Below are 21,663 nucleotides of genomic sequence, written 5' to 3'. Positions count from 1 at the left end.
TTCATTCGCATTGACATTCACCATAGACAGGAACTGGAGTAATCACTTGTTTCCCGGTACGGACTATAAAGCAGATAAGAAGCTCTTAATCAAGCTCTCGAAGCTTTTGGCGAGTCAATAATGATGGTCCAATTATTGTGAGTCCTACTTAGGGGAAGAGCTCATATCGGATGATTTTCGATGATACACAATCACAGGTTTTTGAGTAGATCAAAGTTATAAGTGAAGTTCGTGAAGCCACCGAAAAATTGCCTGCTGCGAAATTGTCTGAATCGAAGAAGTTAAAAAAAGAGTACTTGAAAGTAAGAGGATCTCAAAACGTTTTGATTCATATTTTGAGTATGAGGTGGGTTAATACTAGATTTATATCAAAAGATCTGAATCTGTCGCTAAAAATCAGGGAGCTAATTCCGCGAACCACGTCAAAGTCTGTCAAAATCAAGTAATGCTCATCGTTTTATTCTATTAACGTGGTGTGGTTCACCAAAAGCTCATACCACAAGGTCAAACAGTTGCTGTTTTAAGGTATCTACTTGAACTACTTCACCGAAAAAGATTGGATTGGTGTGCAGAGAATTCATGGATTTTCCACTACGATAATTCCCCGTCACATTCTGGCATGATTGTAACTGGATTTTTAGTCAAACACAAAATGAAAGTCCGGATTTTTCTACCTGTGACATTTCACTATTTTCGAAACAGAAAAACTGCAACAACGTTGGCATGCTTCTATTGGTCCAAATAGAGCCTTTTGAAGGCGATTACGTTGGGTGCGTATGTAAATTCAAATGAGAGGTCTGTGGAAGTAAATCTTACATTATTGTCTCTGTCTTTCACTGCTTTTACACTTTTTCACGAATTCTCTTGACATTAAATTTTTTTTAGAAAAATATATATTTTTTGTCTAACCGCTTGCAGCCACTCACCTATAAGATACACTTTGCTGTTGTTGCTGCTGCTGTTGTATTTGTTGTTGCTGCGCGAAGGACAATGCCGACGGCGGTGGCAGCCACATATCCTCCAATGTTGTACGGCCGCAACTCTCCACCAAACCGGGCGTCGATTGGCAGCGTCCCATGGCAACTACATTAAAGTATTTTACTATATTGTCAAATGCAATATATACAATAATGAAATACGAATCAATTTTTTGGGTAGGAAGCATTTGGTGTGTTCATAAAATATGTGAAACAACAAACAAATCATTATATAACTATCACAACTAGTGGGCAATTAACTCTGGCTTAATGCTAATTATGTGTACTAAATTTTAGTAAAAATAAAGTTTCCAACAAATAAATTAATAATTAGCAATAGCAAATCTTAATTTCAGTATAAAATCTTTTAATGGGGTTCAGTTTGGGTGGGGCAAACAGCAACTTTTGATTATTTTAGCTATTATTACATTATTTAAATTTATACACACCTTTCTCTAACGGCGCTTTTTTGTATTTCTCCAAACGCTTCACCGCTATCGACTCGAGCCGCACACGCGCCGCCGGATACTCCTTCAACACGTCCCACATATCCTTTTTGCTCAGCACGAAGAGGTCGCTATAGCCCACCGAGCGTACCGAGGCAGTGCGGCGATTACCTTATTTTTGTTTTTTGATTTTCGGACAAAACATTATTGAAATGTAAGGAAGTTGAAAATTAATTAGTTTAAGATTTCAGCGATAAATGAGTCTGGATCTTTATGTGTGATGGTCTTGCATGCAAACAGAAAATTAAAATGGAGGATTATGAAATGCTTCTGCAGGATGTTAGTGAATAAATGGTCGATTGAGAGCAAGCAATGCTAAGTATCGTGGTTTTTACTGTTTAAGTAATTGGCACTAAATTTCTTTTAAGCCGGCAAAAAATTCTTGGAAATAAATTAATTTAAATGAAATAAAAATTAAAAATTGAATTAAACAAAAAAAACAAAATTCAGTAATTTGTGTAAAGGTTTTTGCTTTTATTCTTAAGTAGAAATATTATGCGTTAGTTATGTCTCAAAGCAATCCCTTCGACTAACAACGGGGATATATCTGTGCAAAAGCAGCAACACTGCTTGGTGAAAATCAGACAAAAAAATTTAAAATGTTAACACTAAGTGTGACAAATTTCGAAAAAAATATTTCATATCTTTAATATTTTATATGATTAAGTTACTTTGATTTTTAGAATTGCTTAGAAATTATTGTTATTCTCTATTGAGTTTGACAGCTTGATGAACCACTGTGTCCAGCAGGCTGTGTAACGGCGAGAACGTAACCGTCAATGGTGAGCGATATCGTGCCAAGAAAACCGAAGTTTTGATGCCTGAATTTAAAGATCGTGATCTCGGCGACATTTGTTTTCAACAAGACGGTGGCACTTCCCATATATCGCATCAATCAATGGATTTATTGACAGAACACTTCGGTGAGCAGATATATTTTCGTTTTAGGGCGGTCGACTGGCCGCCAAGGTAGTGTGATATCATACCGTTAGACTTTTTTCAGTGGAGATATGTAAAGTCTTAAGTCTGTGCGGAAAATTTCACTTCGATTCAGGCCTTGGAGCAAACTAAGCGCGTGTCATTTGTCAGTTACCAGTCGAGTCAGAGTAAAGAGGACTTAATGAATGGACTGAGACGTAGCCGCATCAAACATTTGAGAGAGATAATCTTCAAAAAATAACTGCCAAGAAATATTCTTTCAAATAATAATAAACATTCCCCAATATTTTTGAAGTTTCCGTGTTTTTTCTTTAAAAAAGTGGGAGCAAACTTTAGTGTTTCATTTACCATATTAGAATTTGGCACTAAAGAAGAGTAGAATCCGTCCACAACTTTTCAAAAGTTGTACATATAGAACACGTTTTGAGAAAATAAAATTTCCCAAATCTGCTTTAAAAATTACTCGGAGACAAATAATCTGACCATTATCCTTTTTTTTTGTGCAGTAACCATATAAACATATTTATCCATAAACTAGCCAACCAGTTTTTTATCTGATTAATAGTTGAAAGCTGCCAAGCCATATATATTTTAAAATCAGCTTTATTTTTTTAAGCTCCTCCATGTATAATTTTTATCATCTGTCGGACATTATGCAGATAATACTTCCACTGTTGGAGAAGGCTTTTCGGTTTCATCTACGGTGACTGCAGCAGTTGTAGACCTTTCTTAACGAGTCGAAGATCAAATGCAACTGCTGATTTCAAGGCATTTGGACATTTTATACATTCTGATTAACTATATATAACTCTCCTAATATTTTTACAATTTCTGACAGTACTAAGTGTGCTACTATGATCGATATTGCATCTCTCTGATATAATTTTTAGAACTAAAAATTTCTAACTTCAATTAAATTAATTTTTCCCTCATCTTCGCTAAAGCTAGGAAACAAGTTCGTATTACAAAATATTTACATGGGAGATAACTCTATCCCTTCACTAACATACCAGTAATTTTAATAATGTCCAAAGTTGTTATCTGGTATAATGACAACATATCATTGCCAGGTGAGATTTATATGTACATAAATGTACTAGAATAAAAAAATTAATTTTGAAATCAATTTTCGACACCTAAAGCTATAACGCAAACTGAAGAGCTAAAGGCTGTCAACCATTTTTGTATCGTTTTACAATTTAGGCTAATCAAAATATGTTAATGCACATTTATATTAATATTTCAAGCATCATATAGAAATTCCTAACCAATTTATGTAATTTTATGTGCGGCTAACTTACATATTTCATAATTATTTTATGTAATTTTTTATCTCCCGTAAAAAGCCATATTTTTGCATTATTTTTTTGCATTTTTTTGCTTTCAAAATAATTACACGCAAAACCGCAAATTGCAATTTATTTTATTTTGCAAATTTCAAGCGTTTTTTTCGCAATGAAACTAAATTTTTTTCAAAATTAAAATCAACAATTTTTTTTTACTAAAATCAACAATTTCTTTAAATAAAATCAACAATTTTTTGCCATCTCTGACCATTTGGTTGGGGAATAAATTAAAAATTATCGCATTCTCTGGCAGTTTTTGCAATCGGCTCAATAATGTAAATTCAAAGGGTTAACATGTTGTTGCAATTTGCTGGGGTTTGTGGTGGCGGGGTGTGAAAATGTATTAGTGCATAAATAATTTAAAAAATGTGAAAAAATATTTATGCGCAAACATGGATCTACATATTTATGAAAAAGTGCGCTAAATGCAAAATAAAAACAGAGAAAAATAAAACAACAACAACAACGATGTGTAAATGTGTGTGCAGAAATAACTGTAAAAAATGCTTAGATGCAAGTAATTGTGTTGTTGTTGCTACAATAACTAATGTCAAACAAAAAGCAAATGGAAGTAAATGCTGGAAAACAGTTCAGTTACTGCCAGGCAAAGCAATACAACGAGGAAGATCAACGCTAATAAAATATGCATAATTATTGGAATTGAAATATTTATTTACTAAAAGTAGATAATTTTTATTTGTTACTTTATTTTTGTTGTAGGCTGACTACAAAATTGCATTAAATATGTGTGTGTTGGTACCTGTTTTGCCTGTATGTGTTACATATGTATGTCAGTGGCTAGGTATTTACTACGGGTATAAATGATAGAATTGAGTTAAAAATATTTCAATAATTCCCTAGAAGAATATACAGTATGTTTACAGAATTACACACCGCGTACGTAGACACATACATACACACATTTTAGAAGAATAAATATTTAGAGAAAAATGAAAAATCAATAATATTTTATGCATAAGTAAGTGTGTTAAAATAAAATAAAAAAAATAATAAATAAGAAAGTGTAAAGTAAATATGAAAAAGAATATGAAAACTGCGCTAATAATTGAAAAAAGAAAATAAAAATTTAAGCTTTTTAATTTGGCATGTAAAACAAAAAAAAAAGAATCAAAGAATTGCGACTGAAAGACATGTCAACCATTAAAATTAATATTGGTTAGTCCAAAAAGTATTTTCGCATTTCTAATCAAAATTCAACTTATTTTTTGTATATTTATAATGAACTTTAATGAACCAAATATGTACAATTTTGGACGACCACATTTTGTAATTTTTCCGCTATAGACATTATTCCATCAGTGTAAAACTTTTATGGTTTTTCGGCGAAAAATTGCGACAACTAATTTCCATAGACTTCTCTTGAAGCCAATTTTATTGCATTAAGGGAGTTCTGCACTCACCGAAACAAATGGTAGTCCGATGGTCTAAAGTCAGAGTTATATGTTGGATGCATCAAAACTTCCCAGCCAAGCTCTCCCACTTTTTGCCAATTCATCAAAGATATGTGTGGTTTAGCGTTTTCCTGATGGAAGACTAAGCCCTTTCTGTTGCCAGTTCTGGCCGTTTTTTCGATTGCTTGCTCCAGTCTCATCAGCTGTTGACAGTAAAATGTAGAATCAATCGTTTGACTAGGCTGGAACAGCTCGTTGTGGATGATTCCTTTCCAATTCCACCAAACACTCAGCATAACCTTTCGAGGCGTTAATCTTGGCTTTGCGACAATTTGTTGAGCTTCGTCACGTTTGGAACATGATTTTTAAATTTTTCACAGACAATTTATGTGGTACCCAAACAGCTCGAGCTTCTTTTTGTAGCCAGCCTTTTTTAATGGTTCGAAATCGTTTCATGATGAATGTTATGTTCCTTAGCGATGTCATGACTGCATTTGTGAGGGTCCTGGTCAATTTTTTCCATAATTTCATCGACTTTTACCACGGCAGGTCGACCAGAGGAGGTGCATCTTTCACATTGAAATTTCCAGAACGCAAAATAGCGAACCATTGTTGTGCTACACGAACTCATACAACTTCGTCTATGTAGACTTCACAAATTTCATTAGTGGCTTGCGTAGCATTCTTCCCTTTTTAAAAGAAATTTGCAAAATATGACGAATTTCTTCATTATTTTCACTGATTTTTTAACAGCTCTACCTTTTTTTTCAAATTCCCCGAATTTAATTTAAATGAAGCTTGAAATCTCACCTTTCCAACACTGTATGGTATGACACAATGTGGTTGGTAGCACTGAAGATATACGACAGCAACGACATCTATTGACATAGTACGAAAAGACTTTTTCGACTACGCAATACAATCAATTTTTTCGTCCACAAAATTTTAGCTAAACAAACCTTTTTATGTTTCAAACACGCCATAACTAATTAATTTTGAAAATATTTATTTATATTTTTTATATAAAATATTTATTTTTCGACCTTATTTTGACTTTATCGAAAGAATTCTATTTCTCATTTTAAAAATCTCATGTCGTCTTCATTTTTCTTTTTTCTGATGGTATAAAGAGTAAATACACAAACATTTTTTCTGAGTTAAATTTCCATTTCTAGAATGAAAACCGAACAAAAAAATTGAATAAAGTACTTTTTGCTAGTTTTCTGTTAAGTGGTTTGCTCTTATTGCCCATTGTTTTCATTTTTGTTCGGACAACAGGTAGACATTAAAACGAGAAGTGATAAACCATTCATCTGGAAAGTACATCATTAGAAAAATTCTCAAAATTTCCGCACTCGCATATAAACAAGTTGTCACGGCTTAAATAAATTTGAAATTAGCCACTTCAGTTTTTAGCTGTTTTATTTTTATTTACATGCATACTACTTTATAAATATTTTTATATTTGATATAAATCAGACCCTAGTTAAAACTTAATTCTAAATAAATCGTTTGAAACTCTACATACTATTCCTTTTTAAAGTCGGTATAGCTGATTTTGATATTCCTTTTCCGATATTTCTTGGCGATGTCCGCGCATTTAGTCGTTATCGTAGAGCGCACGTCGGACTCATTGCAGCCTGTCTTCTGCATAACACAATAAGTCAAATCATTTATTTTGTTGATATCTAGTTGTCCCTTGGCTGGTCGTTCCCGACCTTTAAAAGCCGGAGATGGCTTGCCGCTGAGTGTATGTGTTGCCAATATATCTTCACCAAATATTATGTTGAGTAGATTTCTGGTACTGATGCTGTCCGAATCCCAAGATATGTTGTTGAACTCTGATCTCAACACCTGTGTGCCGTTCGGGCCAATCGTAATAAACTCAGAGTTTTCATCTTCATCTGGTAGCTCCTCAACTGTTGCGGGTAAACTAGGGGTTCTTACAGTGTCAGTTGGTGCATTGCTCACGCTCAGACTTTCATTTTGCTCTGGTAGCTGCGCAACTGATACTGGTAAACCTGGAGTTCTTACAGATTCAGCTGTTTCTCTGTTCGCGCTTTCTGACTCTGTTTCGGAAGAGGCAATCTCTACGCCGCTGTCTATTGGCACTGACTGGTCACTTTCATCGCTGTTATTTACCTCACCATTCTCATGAAATTCCTCTTGAGACGATTCTTCAACTATAAGCATATCACCATCCTCCTCAGGTTCCTCTTGAATAGATTCATCAATTATAAGCCTATCATTATCATCGTCATCTAGTTGGTATTCATCGGCATCATCGCAGCTAAGAGACAAATCTGGTACATGTATAATAGGAGGTTTATCTGAAAGTGTCGCGAGCACAAGGTTGCAATAACCATCGAAGCTACTATAATCATGCGGTGCGGCTTTGCGCTTATTTGTTCCCGGTGCGTGTTCTTGAAGTTCCATTTGCTCGAGTTCTTCACTTGTCGACATTTCCATATTCCTGAGCAATGTTTGTTTCTTTTCTATAACAGAAGAAATCAGTGTGTTTAGATATCCGTCGGATGTAACGTATATAGCGTCCATGACTTTGTTAAATTCCTCTCGGTTCTTTGCTTCCTTAAGCATGCGAACATTTTCAAAAGCTTCACGTAGTTCATTATTGAATGCAGTTTGCTCCATTGTTATTATATATTTTCGTATTGTAAAAAGCGCGTAATATTTAGTTTGTTGTGTATAGTTGTGTTTCGTATGAATACTCAGAATACTCTGCTTGGGACGTTAGAAATTGATCGGATTTTATGCACTTGTTCGCAGGTAAAAATTCTAAAATATCTATTACAGCGAAGGATTATGTGATTAAGCTTGTGGAACGCAGGTAGAAATCGCTTAGCCATAAAGAACTTCGTGCGGTGCTTCGTGGGGTTTTCCGAACCCTAAAATTCCGTCGCTTAACTATTTCTCTTTCAGAGAATGGAAAAAAGTGTTGCTTATTGACTTTTTTTGAAATATTGACAGGTACTCTTCTCCTGTTCAAGCGTTATTAGACGATTTTGGAATATATTATTTTGTTTAATCATCAAATATTCGTCTTAGTTATGTTATAAGACAATTTGTAGTAAATACGTTTTGTTTATTAAAAAAATCACTATAAATTATGAAATATGTTTAGTCCAAAAAAATTTTTTGTGATTGTTTTCATTTCTTAAAAACGTTAACTTCTCGAATTAGCTACTATAAAAAAAAAATTAAAAAAAAAAAAGTTACTTATTTCTTAGTTGTTTGTTTAAATGTATAATTTTTCCCAAAGATTCAAAATACAGTGAGTTTCAAAGGATTTTTTTTATTTATCCTTAAAAAGTGTAAATAAATCACGGAATATCAGCGATCGATCGCTCACTTGGCTTTGAGCACGGAAACCGGATATCATTGGCTGTTGACAGAGGCTGCTTTGGGTTCATTGCTGAGTTCAGTGAAAAAGGGATGGAATATTTATATATGTATATTATTTGAGGTTGGATATATTCGTTCATGAAAGGACAAATAACGAAAACAATGTTTTCAAGCGCGAAGCCATCCAAATAAGCGGAATTTCCATTTTTAGGATAAAAACCCAACCAAAGAAATCGTATAAAGTGTTCTTTAAACAGTTATTTTTTGTTTAGTTATTTGCTCTTATTTTCACAGTTTGAATTTTTATTCAGACGACAGATGGACATTAAAATAACATTACGTCATTAGAAAATTACCGAAAATTTCCGGACATTGGAACGACAAGTGATAAACTCATAATTCTGGAAGTTATGTCATAAGAAATTTACCCAAAATTTTCGGACATTGGAGCAACAACCCATAATTCTGGATATTACATAATTAGAAAATTACTCAAAATTTCGAACATTGGAACGACAAGTGATAAGCCCATAATTCTGGAAATTACGTTATAAGAAAATTACCGAAAATTTTCGGACATTGGAAAGACAAGTGATATGCACATACTCCTGGAAATTACGTTATAAGAAAATTACCCAAAATTTTCGGACATTGGAACGACAAATGAAAAACTCATAATTCAATTTATGTTACAAGAAATTTACCCAAGATTTTCGGACATTGGAACGACAAGTGATAAACTCATAATTCTGGAAATAATGTCATAAGAAATTTACCCAAAATTTTCGGACATTGGAAGGACAAGGCATATACGCACACTTCTGGAAATTACGTCATAAGAAAATTACCCAAAATTTTCGGACATTGGAACGACAAGTGATAAACTCATAATTCTGGACTTTGGGGACGACAAGTGATAAACCTCAAAATTCAGGAAATAACATCATCAGAAGATTACACAAAATTTCCGGACTTTAAGGAAAGATTTTAGAAATGAAGAAAATTTCTGGGCCAAACACCTTGACTTTGACTAATGACGGACCTCACTACACCGTATAAACCCAACCTTGCATCAGTTGTGGAGCCGCGACTGCATAGAAACATTTTCATTAATAAGCACAGAAAAAAGAATCTGGGTATGAGAAGATCTCTGCGGAGGAAAATCCTCAACAACTGGAAATATAATTATGTGTGATAGATTAGATGACGAAGTCGCATTTCATCAGCGACTGGGAAAAAGCACGAAAAAGTGAACGAAAAAATATTCAATACTTCAAAAGTCTTTTAAATAAAATTTGGGTGTACTTTAACTAGCCTGAATAGCTGAGGTACAATAAATCATATATGGATGCATATAAGCTGTTAGGTTTTAAAAACATGTCTATGTACCCGAATTGATCCTTAACTATAGAAAAATGGATGGTTCCCTCACATGCCAAATTTTCTTCAAATGAGACATCAATTTTTAGTATGCTTAGGATATAGATCTGACGAAAATCACTAAACATGCAACAGTTCTTTTTGTGCTTTGACAAAAAAGTGCACTCTCTATTTTATCTTACGAAGGTCAAGAGTTGCTAATTTGTTCAAAGATTTGAGGATTTACAGAAATTATGAAATCAGAAGCGCTGTAATGGATTGCATAAGGTGCAGTAGGAAGATACTTTTAGTTCTAATTATATTTATAGTCAAAATCATAAATGGCTCAAATCACAAGACGATTGTAAAATAATATTGCATTCAAAAACTTAAATGCTGGCCTAAAAGGGTTTCAAACTCGGCTATATCCACGTAAACGTTGTCTACACTAAAAAGAAGAAGACCTAAAAGACTAAAAGAGCTTGTTTCTGCGAATGGTTTTAAATATATTTAATTAAAATTTTACAGTTATTACAGGCTTGTATAGAGAAGTTTGGCTTTTCCCGATAAAACAGAGTTGTGGTAACCGCATCCACAGCTTTTGTTTCAATACTTGTGGCTGCGTTCATTAATGAAAGGGACACCTCACATGCAACGCAAGTGCAACAATTGCTATGTATATATATTAAAATATGTACACAGGTATATGTATATTCATTTATGTGCTCTCATACATACTTAATGTTGCAATAATTGCACATTAGGTCTGAACATTGTCGGCAAAGCCCACATGCACGTTCATCACCACAGACACACACCCGCATTGTAAAATTAATTAATTAATTAAAAATATTAATGTGCCAGCCCATTTGCAAATGAGAATAAAGTGTCAAGCAGCGCTGCAACAACAACAGCAATCACCTGCACAATTGAAACGCACACGCTGGCCGGACTTCCGTCATTGTGCAACAATCATATTTACGGCCGGTTGACGCGTCGCACATTTGTTTCAATTTAATTTGTGTCTCTTCAAGTGTATGCCGCCGCCTGTTGCGTTTGCAGGATTAAGCACACAGCAACGCCGGAATTTATTTGATTATTTTTCCATTTATTCAATACGTTCACAATTGATAAAAATGACTGTGAAGCATTTTTGGCGTTCATGAGGAAATATTTTGGTTATGTGATTTGATTTATTTTCGAAACTGATTTGCCACATATGACAATCTTCCATAATGGTAACCTTAAATGCAAAATAACATAATATCACTTTTCATAAGTTTACAGGCGAAGAAAAAACGTTATGCTATTGAGTAGTTGAAAAAGTCTTTTCGTATTTCTAATCAGATTTTAACTTATTTTTTTTTTATATTTATAATGAGCCTTAATGAACCAAATATGTACCATTTTGGTTTACCACTTTTTGCCATTTTCCGCTAGAGACATTATTCCATCAGTGTAAAAATTTTCTGGCTTCTCGGCGTAAAACTGCGATAAATAATGTTCACAGCCTACTCTTGTAGCCAACTTTACTCCATTAAAGGAGTTCTGCATTGACCGAAGCAAATGGTGATCCGATGGATGCATTAAAAATTCTCAGCCAAGAACTCCCAGTTTCTGCCGAATCATCAAAGATGTGTGTGGTCTAGCGTTGTCCTGATGAAAGACGAAACCCTTTCTGTTGATCAGTTCTGACAGTTTTTTTCGATTGTTTGCTTCAATCTCCTCAGTTGTTGACAGTACAATGTAGAATCAATCATTTGACCAAGTTGGCGCAGCTCATAGTCGATGATTTCTTTCCAATCCCAACAAAAACTCAGCATAACCTTTCGCGACGTCAATCCTGGCTTCGCGAGCATTTGTTGAGCTTCACCACGCTTGGACCATGATCTTTTTCGCACATATGACAATAATGGGATTGAGCCACTTTTCTTCTCCTGTTACCATTTGCTTCAGACATGATTCGATTTCATTTCGTTTCAGCAAAGATGTTAATTCGGTCCATTTTTCACAGACCATTCATGTGGTACCCAAACATTCAGCTTCTTTTGGCAGCCAGCCTTTTTTAAATGGCTCAAAGCCGTTTGATGATGAATGTTAAGCGCCTTGTCGATGTCATGTTCAACTTTCTCGAATTTAATTTTTTTTTTTGGTTAAGTGAAGCTTAAAATTTCACTTTTCCAACACTATATGATATGTGATTGGAAGCACTGGAGATATACGACTGCAACGACAGATATTGACAAAGTACGAAGAGACGACTAACCAATAGCAACCACTCATATTGGAACAAAATTTGAATTTGGGTTATAAAATGGTTATATATTGGTTATCTGACAGACATATATTGGTTATCTCAAATTGAAACAAAATTTGAGTTTTCGTTATAAAATGGTTATATATTGGTTATTATATCTGATAGAGATTTTAGATTTTTTTTATTATATTACGTATATATGTTGTTTTGAATTTGAAGGGACGGTTTATATTATCTAAAAACATAGAGAAATATTGTAGATCTTTAAGTCTTTTAAGTCTGGCCCAATTAAAAAAATTATTATCCTTACCTAAATATCTCTCAATCCAGCGTACCTCATTAACATGTTATGTTTCATTACAAATCTCAAAAGGCCAATGTTAAAGCTTTAAATTTGAAATATAATTAAACATTTTCATTAATAACACCAACACTAATGCAAGAGTATGCAAACTTGTGTGCTTTATTTTAAAGGGACCACAATTATCTCTCGCTGATTACAATCGATTGCGTAAATTCATCAAAATTTCTGCAAACTTCATTAATTTCCTTGTAAAGGCGGGGAGTGGGAGCAAAAAATTTACCGCCGACAATGCTTTTGACATATTTCATGAACAGAAATTATGCACTAAACACTCACACACCTAGTATAAACAACGGGCGGCGCGCATAGCTGCATTTTAATATGAAATGAAATTATTCGTTTATAATTCGATTTCTGCTATTATTGCTATCAATATTAATTGCAAACTGATAATGAGCGAGTTTACGAGTTGTAAGAGAATAAGCAAATGAGGCGCGAATACAAAATGTGTGAATGCGTGTGTGTGTATAGGCGCTGCAGCAAGGACAAACCGCAAACGCTGTGTTCCTACAACAGCATTGACAACTGCCGACACACACATACACAAATAAGCACTTCACTATGCATTCATGTGTGTGTGTGTCGGTCATAATTATATACATATACATATATGTATATATATATAGTAAGGGTATATACACGATGTGTGAAGTTAAAAGCAATTACTTGTGTTTGATTGAACCTGCTTTTGTAGCGCATTCGGCACTTTGCGCCTGTAATTATAATGCAATTAAATTGCAGTTATTTCACGATTAATTCGGGATTGATATTCACTCATTGGATGGCTTAAACAGCTGCAGCTGTAGCTGCATATATTATATGTGTGTATGTGTTAGTGTATGTTAATGCACGATTTAATAACAATAATTATAATGCTTAATTATCTACAAACGCAAACATTTATGCGCATTTATGTGTGTGTGGTATATAGTATACAATAAAATATATTTTCAGCGTTTAAAGTTCAGATCTTGTAGGCGTTTAATATTAAAAAAGATCAATTTTACAGAAAAATAGCAGCTCAACGGGGTGTAACACGAATTATTACAGAAAAATCTCATAGACCGAACTTCTAGGATTGACGCTCAGGAAGCTTTACCAATCTATTTGGCCAATTAGCAACAGGTTACTATGAAGGTGGCATTGTGAGATCGAGCTAAATGGTGCATATTTGTCTAACTATTACCTCGTTGAATTTTCATATTATATTAGTTTAGCGGTCAATTTATATTTCGGTTTAAAAATAAAAATCAAACCCGGTACTTTTAAGAGAGATTATGAGTGCATAATTTAAGTAATCCATGCTAACCTTGCCATAATACCAATCGTATTTCATGAAAATATGCACGAATATAAAATCATAAAATCATTAAAACAAAAAAATTATGATAGAATAAAAGCAAGAAAGAAAAGCGGATAAGATATGAAATGTGCAATACGCAGTCTTCTATCATAAGAAGAGTATAGAGTAATTCTGATACTGAGGCATGACATGAGTCAAATAACGGAATTGTTAAAGATCGATCATAAAAAAATTTTTGTTATAATTTTTTAGAAATTATATTTTTATAAATTATGCTATTAAAAATATCCATTTAAAATTTACGTTCAAAATTTATTGCGTGCAAAACATTTTTGTTATTTGAGGCAAAATATTAGAAACTTATTTATTATTTCGAAATAATTTGAAAAATTTTGGTGTGTATTTCAGCGCCCGAAAAAATTCCTTTAAAGATTTGGTGTTTTGGAATAGTAGTTCGTTATAAAATTAGCTAGCCGGCCTAATATATATGCCTTTTTCTCAGCCTTTCAATGAGATCTATGCACCTTCAATTTATCGACTTTTCTTTATAAATAAAAGAATTAAAAAAAAACAACCTTTGGTTTTTTTTTATTCTTTACTATTTTTATCAATTTTTATTTAGAAATGTACATTGTACAGGTAAATTAAAGGCAGAAGTCAGGTAGATAAATGAATTTCGGAAAAATATGTTTACATGCGTTTTTTTTTTAATTGTTAATAATATTTTTATCAATTTTTAATTAAAAAATGTAATTTCATATTCAGATTTCTTTTTTATTTATTTTTTTTTTTCATTTGGTTAAAAAATTGTAAAATTGTTCTAATAAGTTATAGTAAATATAGAGGTGATATTTTTAAAAAGCTAGACATATAATAACATATAAAAAGCTAGCAAATCATCAGAGAGAGACAAACTGATTAATGCGTATTCTGTGATTTGAATCGCTCATACTTTGTTAACACGGAATATAAAAAAATTAACTAAAGCAAATCATTTGATAAATTCAAAGATGCAAAAAAAAATTTTTAATTTTGTCTGTACAAAGACTTTGTGTATGAAATTAACTTAAATCTTTTTTAATTAATGAATTTGATTTGTACAAATATAATTAACATTTTTTTAACATATAAACATATACTGGATATATATAACGGTATAAATTAAAAGTCTTTTAAATATTCATTAGTACTAGATTCTAACATAAGAAAAATCATCAAGCTACCTAAGGCACCCAGTGTTATGTTGTAATAGACGGAAGGAACGTCTACAGTGTTTTAGACGTGCCTCCGTTTCGAGGACCTAGCACTGATTCAGAGTACCATTTTGTTGCAGCGAAGATACCCACCTCTATGTAGCAAACAACGCACGTCAACAAACATTAGGAAGGTTCGACGTCGAGAAGCTGCAACCACAACATACAGCAGAACGATTTTCTACTCGACTTGCACTCCTGCTCTCTGAGAGCACTCGTCAAGAACTCGGTATAAGGGAACTGTGGGACGGCATTTCAAACTCCTTATGTGCAGCTGCAAATTAAACGAAAAACGAGCGGGATGGGATAGATACCGGGAGTTGCAGAGGAAAGCGCGTACGTATTTCCAGACAAAAAAAGGAAAGAGGCCCAAATGCGTGAGTTTGAAGAGCTTGACAAGCTGGCCGACAGGGGTAATGCTTGAAAATTCTACGAAAAGATGCAGCAACTTACAGAAGCTTTTAAGACCGGAGCATAACTCTTATAGAAACCTCAGAGATGATCTAGTGACTTAAGTCCAGAGCATACTGAAAGTATGGAGGAAAACTTCTCCAGCCAACTGAATGGCATTGCAAGCATTACACCAGGAGATGGTGAATCCGATTCCCCAATCGATGAGCATGAAGCAGACGTACCATTACGCCACGTTACATTGCGCGACTGATTGGAAAATTGATGGTCTTTTGAGCATAGTCAACAGCGAATACCGCAGCCGATGGAACGATGATGGATGAAAACACTCCAGTTCTGGAGTATAGAACGCAGTACCGGTGGGGGAAGCAGGGGAAGAGGAAGACATCCACTCTGTGGATAAACACGCTTAGGAAGTACCTAGCTACGCTTGGAATCTCCAATTGGCTCCAAACAGTGAAAATTAAGAAAAACTGGCACACTGTTGTAAACTCGACTATAACCTCGTAAGTTGTTTCTACGCAAATAAGGAAGAAGAAAAACTTTTCACAATTCTCAAATTATTTCAAAACTATTTCAACTCATTTAAAAAATAAGAGACACACTCTCCGACGCGGTTCGAACCCCGTTCGATGCGTTGCGAAAGGCGATCATAGTTCTGTATTACGAACGAGCCACTTTGCCGAAGTCGAGCGACTTGTTTTCATATTGTAATGTAACTTGCGTGGTACAGATATGAAAATTAGTAGATGAGACTAGCTGCCTCAGGGTATTTAGCGTATTTTTTTTTTAACAATATTGTGGAATATAGAATTATCTATATTCCTTTCTTTTAACTTTCTTAAACTAATAACACAGTGTGCAAGCAATACTGCCTAAATATTTGATATTTTAATTTCGTAGACTTATCTAATAAAATAAAAGCCAAATAAATCTAAAAATGGAGAAATAAAATAAAAATATAACAAAGTTTTGCAGAAATATGAAAATAACAAATTAAAACTATATCTAGAAAAAAACTATCACACTTACTTATGGCATTCATTCGGTATAATAAAGTTCTACGATAAATGTTCATATGTATGTATGCGTGTGTACCGCTGTGCAAGTTAAATGTGTCACTTGCTGTCATAAGAATATGTTAAGATTCTCTCTTTATCGCATGCTAGTCAAATATGGGTAATTTGTTTTTGTTTTATGTACTATTTCTGAAGGGCTATCACATAGAGTTAAAAGTAGTAGAACAGGGTGGGGTAAAAATATATTTGCTGCATATTTGTTTTTTTTTTTTTGACAAGCAGGAGATTTTTGTGTGAGTTCTAAAGCTTGTGAAGAAATTGCAAGATATATTGATTAAATGAAACGAAAACGTATTAAAGGATTATATACAGTTAGAATTTTCATAGTCGATGACCAACATTATTCGAAAACGGCTAAGTATTTAATCGAAGATTTTTTCTCACAGATAAAAATATTTTTTTTTTACAAAAAAAAATTTAAGGCCAAAATCGATTTTTTTGCGAAATTGTCATTTTATAGAAAATTTTATTTTTCTTATTCCTTGTATTAATTACTACATCTTAAATTACTTTAACGAAACTTTTTTTTTTAATTTCAAAGGACCCAATTCAGAGATATAGTGGTCTTTTTTGAGAAGAGTTTCCAGAGATACAGCTGATCCTTTCCAAATAAATATTTTTACCAATACTTATAAAATATTTTTCTTTTGACAAAAGTGTTAAGTAAACAAATGTTCATATACTTTTACGCCACCCTGTTCATGTAGGTATGTAATTTGACTCGTTATCATACTTGCCACTGTGTGCTATTAAACTATAATTGTAGACTTTATGTGATTAACTACGATTTGCACAACATCGAGAGAGGAGAGGAAATAAAATTGACATTTTAAGGTAAAAACTAGTTCGAAAATATTTCTGAATTACAAATAAATACTTCAACACACACAAGCAACACCAAATTGCATTTTAACTGTAGATTGTGTAGGGATACAGACACATTTATTTTTGTTTTGTTTTTTTTCTTTGTGTATGAAGCTACTAAAGATGCCTTAGGGACTGTTGGACAACTTAATGGTTGTGTCGTATTTTTTATAGTTCTAATATTTGGCTTGTTTGCTGTGTATATATGGAGCATGGGCAACAACAGTTAGGGGGATATCGCACAAATTTCACGAAAAGAAAATTTATATTCTTATTTACGTGTATATTGTTCCGCCTGGCGCACTAAAACTGATATTTACCAAGTTCTTTACCTGCTGTGCCCATATTCAGTATACTAATCTCGCCAAAATAGGAACCTGCCTTCAGTGAAGCCATCACTGTCTTCCCATTGTCGGCGACCACCTGCAGACGGCCGCGATTCACTATGTACATCTCCTTGCCAACCTCGCCTGGGGGTGTGCGGCAGTAGCAAGAAGGTGGCACAGCGCGGCGTAGTAGTATTGTTGTGTGGTGGTTGATAGTGTGAGCGGTTGATTAGCACATTTGTAGTTGCCGGCAGATTACAGAGATGATATTCGTCGGCCGATAGGTAGTGTGGTTGTAGGCAATAACGGTATTCAGTCGGCATTGTGGAGGGTTAAGCCGGGTTTGAGTGGTTTGTGTTGATTTCGGTGGTTTGCGGTGGTTGAGTGTTTTGGCGATTGAGTTGAGGCGAGCGGATAACAGGCAGCGGCCAAGAGCCAAGTGCACAAGATGAGTGCATGACAATGCCAGAGATATGTGCCGTGGCCGGCGAGGTGGAGTCCCGGCGGTGACGTTAAGATATCCAAGCAGGTGATTTATTGTTGACATAAGTATGGCCCAAGGAACAGTTGTCGTTGTCATTGTAGTCGCAGTTTGCCGTTGTTTTTGTTGTTGTTTTTGTCGTGTGAATGCCAACAGACAATTCATTATCGTCATCGCCGTCGTCATTGAGGTGAACGTAAGGATACCGGTATTGGTGTTGGCATAAGAAATTGGCACGAAACATCAAACACACACATATATGAGTACATGTATGTATGTGTGTATATGTATGAGAATGAGTTGTGAGTGTGTGGCGTGTATGGTTTGACAGTTTGTTTGGCATGAGAAGTTCGTGACCAAAATGCAGCAGCGCGCAGTTCATTAGCCAACATGTCAGTGTGTTGTTGTTGTTATGAGTTCAATTGGTCGTGGTGTTGGTGCATGTTGTGTTTCCAGTGTGGCAGGACGTGCGTTTATAGACGATATCATACGTTTTGGCACACCATTACAGTTATAGCCAATTTATGTTGTTGTTATAGTTGTTGTTGTAGTGGTTTTCATTGATGCGTTGTAAAATTTTCGTACAAATTTGGATTTTCCAGTGTCCGAGCAACGAACGAATAATGTTGCGGTAATCGTTGTTGTTGTTGTTGTTGTGATTAGTTAAGGACATCATCGTCGTCATTGGCAACATCATAACAGCAACAGACCAATTATTGTGGCGACACAAGCAAATTTCGTTTGCAAGTATTTTGTTGTTGTAGCGTGCGTTTGGTGCACAAGTGGAGATTAAAAGGTGTTGTTACGGCGTTATTGTTGTTGATTTCATGGTTGTTGGAAGTAGAATTTGTGAAAAGAAAATATTTGTTAATAAGTTTAAATTCCAATATAAAAAGCAGATATTGTAAATATAAACATACATGTCTACTATACAATATCTTTCTTAGGTACTGAAGATATAAAAATTATTTTATTAAAAAAATAAATTCCTTGCACAAATATATAACGGTCCTTATCTACCTACCTAAAACTATGAATGTGAATCATTGAGGTAGACATACAAAGTATGCCAAGACACCGAACTATTCAGTTGAAAGGTTTTTGTATAATTCAAATATCTATATATATACATTGTGACAAAAAAGTACCCAGAAGTTGTAACTTAAACGTAAACTATTTAATTATGAACCAATATGTATTCTATCGCCTTCAAGGTAAGCTCCTCAAGATGTAGTATATTTATGCTAATTATTTTCATGAGACCTTTTTGGATGGCCTTCAGCTCCTTCAGCAAGAATTGAAAACTATTTGATCGACTGAAAATTGGTTCTATTGCGATGATTGCTGACTTGTTTGCATGCCAAACTCTAAACCCATATCTCACTGGCAGTTACAATGCTCTCCATGACCAGCTTGCTGTATTCTTTTTGAAACAAATTCAGCTTAATCGGAACGAGTCTAGCAAGAACGTGTTTCGTACCAAAAATATCCACCAAAATAATTCAAACGGACTCGCGAGAGATGTCGAGCTCTCTTGCTATCTCTCTAACAACTGCCTGACGATTATCAAGCACCATATCGTTCACTTTTTTTAATATTTTCATCAGTTGAAGAGTTCGAAGGTCATACAGACAAGAAGAAGACATACCTCGTCTTCAACGATCTCTCGACAATCTTTAAAGGCTTTATACCACTCATACTTTTACGTGCTTTTTTGTCACATTAGATGAACATGTCGACCATTCGAATAATTTATATCTAGCCTTGGTTTTTAATTTCGAAAAATTATTATAAAACTATTTGTGAGACACTATGCACTTTGAGCATTGTTCTGGATTAATTTAAGTATTTGAAGCCATCCCGGAAACTTTATTGAAAAATTAAATTAAGTACAAACCCCAAGGTGGTGCCGTATACTATAAATTATTTTGAATAAAAATATTCATAATAATAATGAAAGCTTTAATTATTATTTTTTTTTTGAAATCTTCCTATTTTTTTCTACGAAAAACTGTCGACCAAACTCGATATTTTTTGTTCAAACCGCCGCTATTTTGTCAAATTTCAAAAAAATAAAAAAGGTTGAAATTTTTGGTTTAGGTCAAAAGTGCGGCTACAATCGTGGACTTCGTACAGGACCTTTTTTTAGGTATAATTTCAACAATTTATTTAACTATTATACACCCAATAAATAAATAAAAAAAATCCTTACGTCTTCGTTATGAATCTATTTATTTATAAAAAAATCAGACCGATTAATTAATTTTAACATTAAAAAAAAATCGCGAAAATCAGTGATTTTTCGGAGGGTCACACTGAGACGATCCCTTAAGGCTTATGGTGGCTATAACGTCGCTAAGGGATTATTGGATGTGATGTGAACTTAATACAACATTTAACAATATGCTTCAGTTTAAGTATTATATTGTTTACACTGAGATTGCATTACTAAATGAATATAAGGAAGAGTCTCTTTAAAGGTCTTGCTGTTGTATTTTACTCTCCCATCTAAAAATTTGTTAATACAATCTGTATTTGGAGCGAAAATTGATGGGATTGGCGCCATGTTTATAGTGGATAAGGCGGATTCTCAGAGGCGCGGTATAGTGCACACCGAAGGCGCTATTGCTGCTGGGGAACAAAGTATTTAGCCGAACGACTATCAGAAACGTTGCAAGTCCGATGAATTGGCCCAAAGCGTGAATACCACCAATCCCGATTTTGACAAGAAGTTTTTTTTGCCGAAGAAATTTAAGTTGAATGTGTACGTTAATAAAAAAAAATAATCAAAAGAGTGTTAATAAACAAGACATTATTCAGTCATCGTTACATCCTCAAAAAGTCGCTGTTTGGTGTGCTCATTAGTCCATATTTCTTCAATACTGAAGCCGGCCATTATTTTACAGGCGAGCGTTATAGAGCCATGACTAATGACGTTTTTAAGTCTGAATTGGAAGATATTGATGTGGACTACTTTTGGTTCCAACATAATTTCGCTACATATCATATTACAGCCAAGGAAACAATCTGTTTATCGAAGGACATTTTCGGATTATGCAATTTAACATCGCTGGACTAGTTTTTGTATGTAATATTGCTAAGGAGTTCAGGAAACTGTTGGAAGTTAAATGTGATTTTGATTTGAGGATGCTTTTTTATATATCTTAACTTAAGACTACCATACTTTTGTAATGTAAGTCGAATCCTTTAGCTTATTGATTAATTAAAATTTTATTAAATATTATTAAATAACTTAGATTTACTAAAATACCTTTAAAAATAAAAACACTTCATTAAAATTAACAAACTAAAACTTAGTAAATCCAAATTCTGAGAAAAAAGTTTCAAAACCCCACACCCAGAATAGAAAACCAAAACCAGCGTAATTTTATTATTTAACAAACGGCACGCGAACACGTTTAA

General features: G+C 34.0%; 1 protein-coding gene across 1 annotated transcript in view; it reads right to left on the bottom strand.

Moving 5' to 3' along the window:
• The window catches only part of LOC126756878 (uncharacterized), a 349,030-nt gene that overhangs the window by 4,855 nt on the left and 322,512 nt on the right, over window positions 1–21,663 (bottom strand). The window contains 3 exon segments of the mRNA XM_050470364.1: window positions 927–1,083; window positions 1,427–1,594; window positions 17,754–17,903. Of these exon segments, the coding sequence (XP_050326321.1) occupies window positions 927–1,083; window positions 1,427–1,594; window positions 17,754–17,903 (475 nt within the window).

The sequence above is a fragment of the Bactrocera neohumeralis genome, chromosome 4 (assembly GCF_024586455.1).
Source record: "Bactrocera neohumeralis isolate Rockhampton chromosome 4, APGP_CSIRO_Bneo_wtdbg2-racon-allhic-juicebox.fasta_v2, whole genome shotgun sequence".
In the NCBI taxonomy this organism is placed as follows: domain Eukaryota; kingdom Metazoa; phylum Arthropoda; class Insecta; order Diptera; family Tephritidae; genus Bactrocera; species Bactrocera neohumeralis.
The sequence above is the reverse complement of the archived record's forward strand: the minus strand, read 5'-3'. Positions and strand labels throughout refer to the sequence as shown.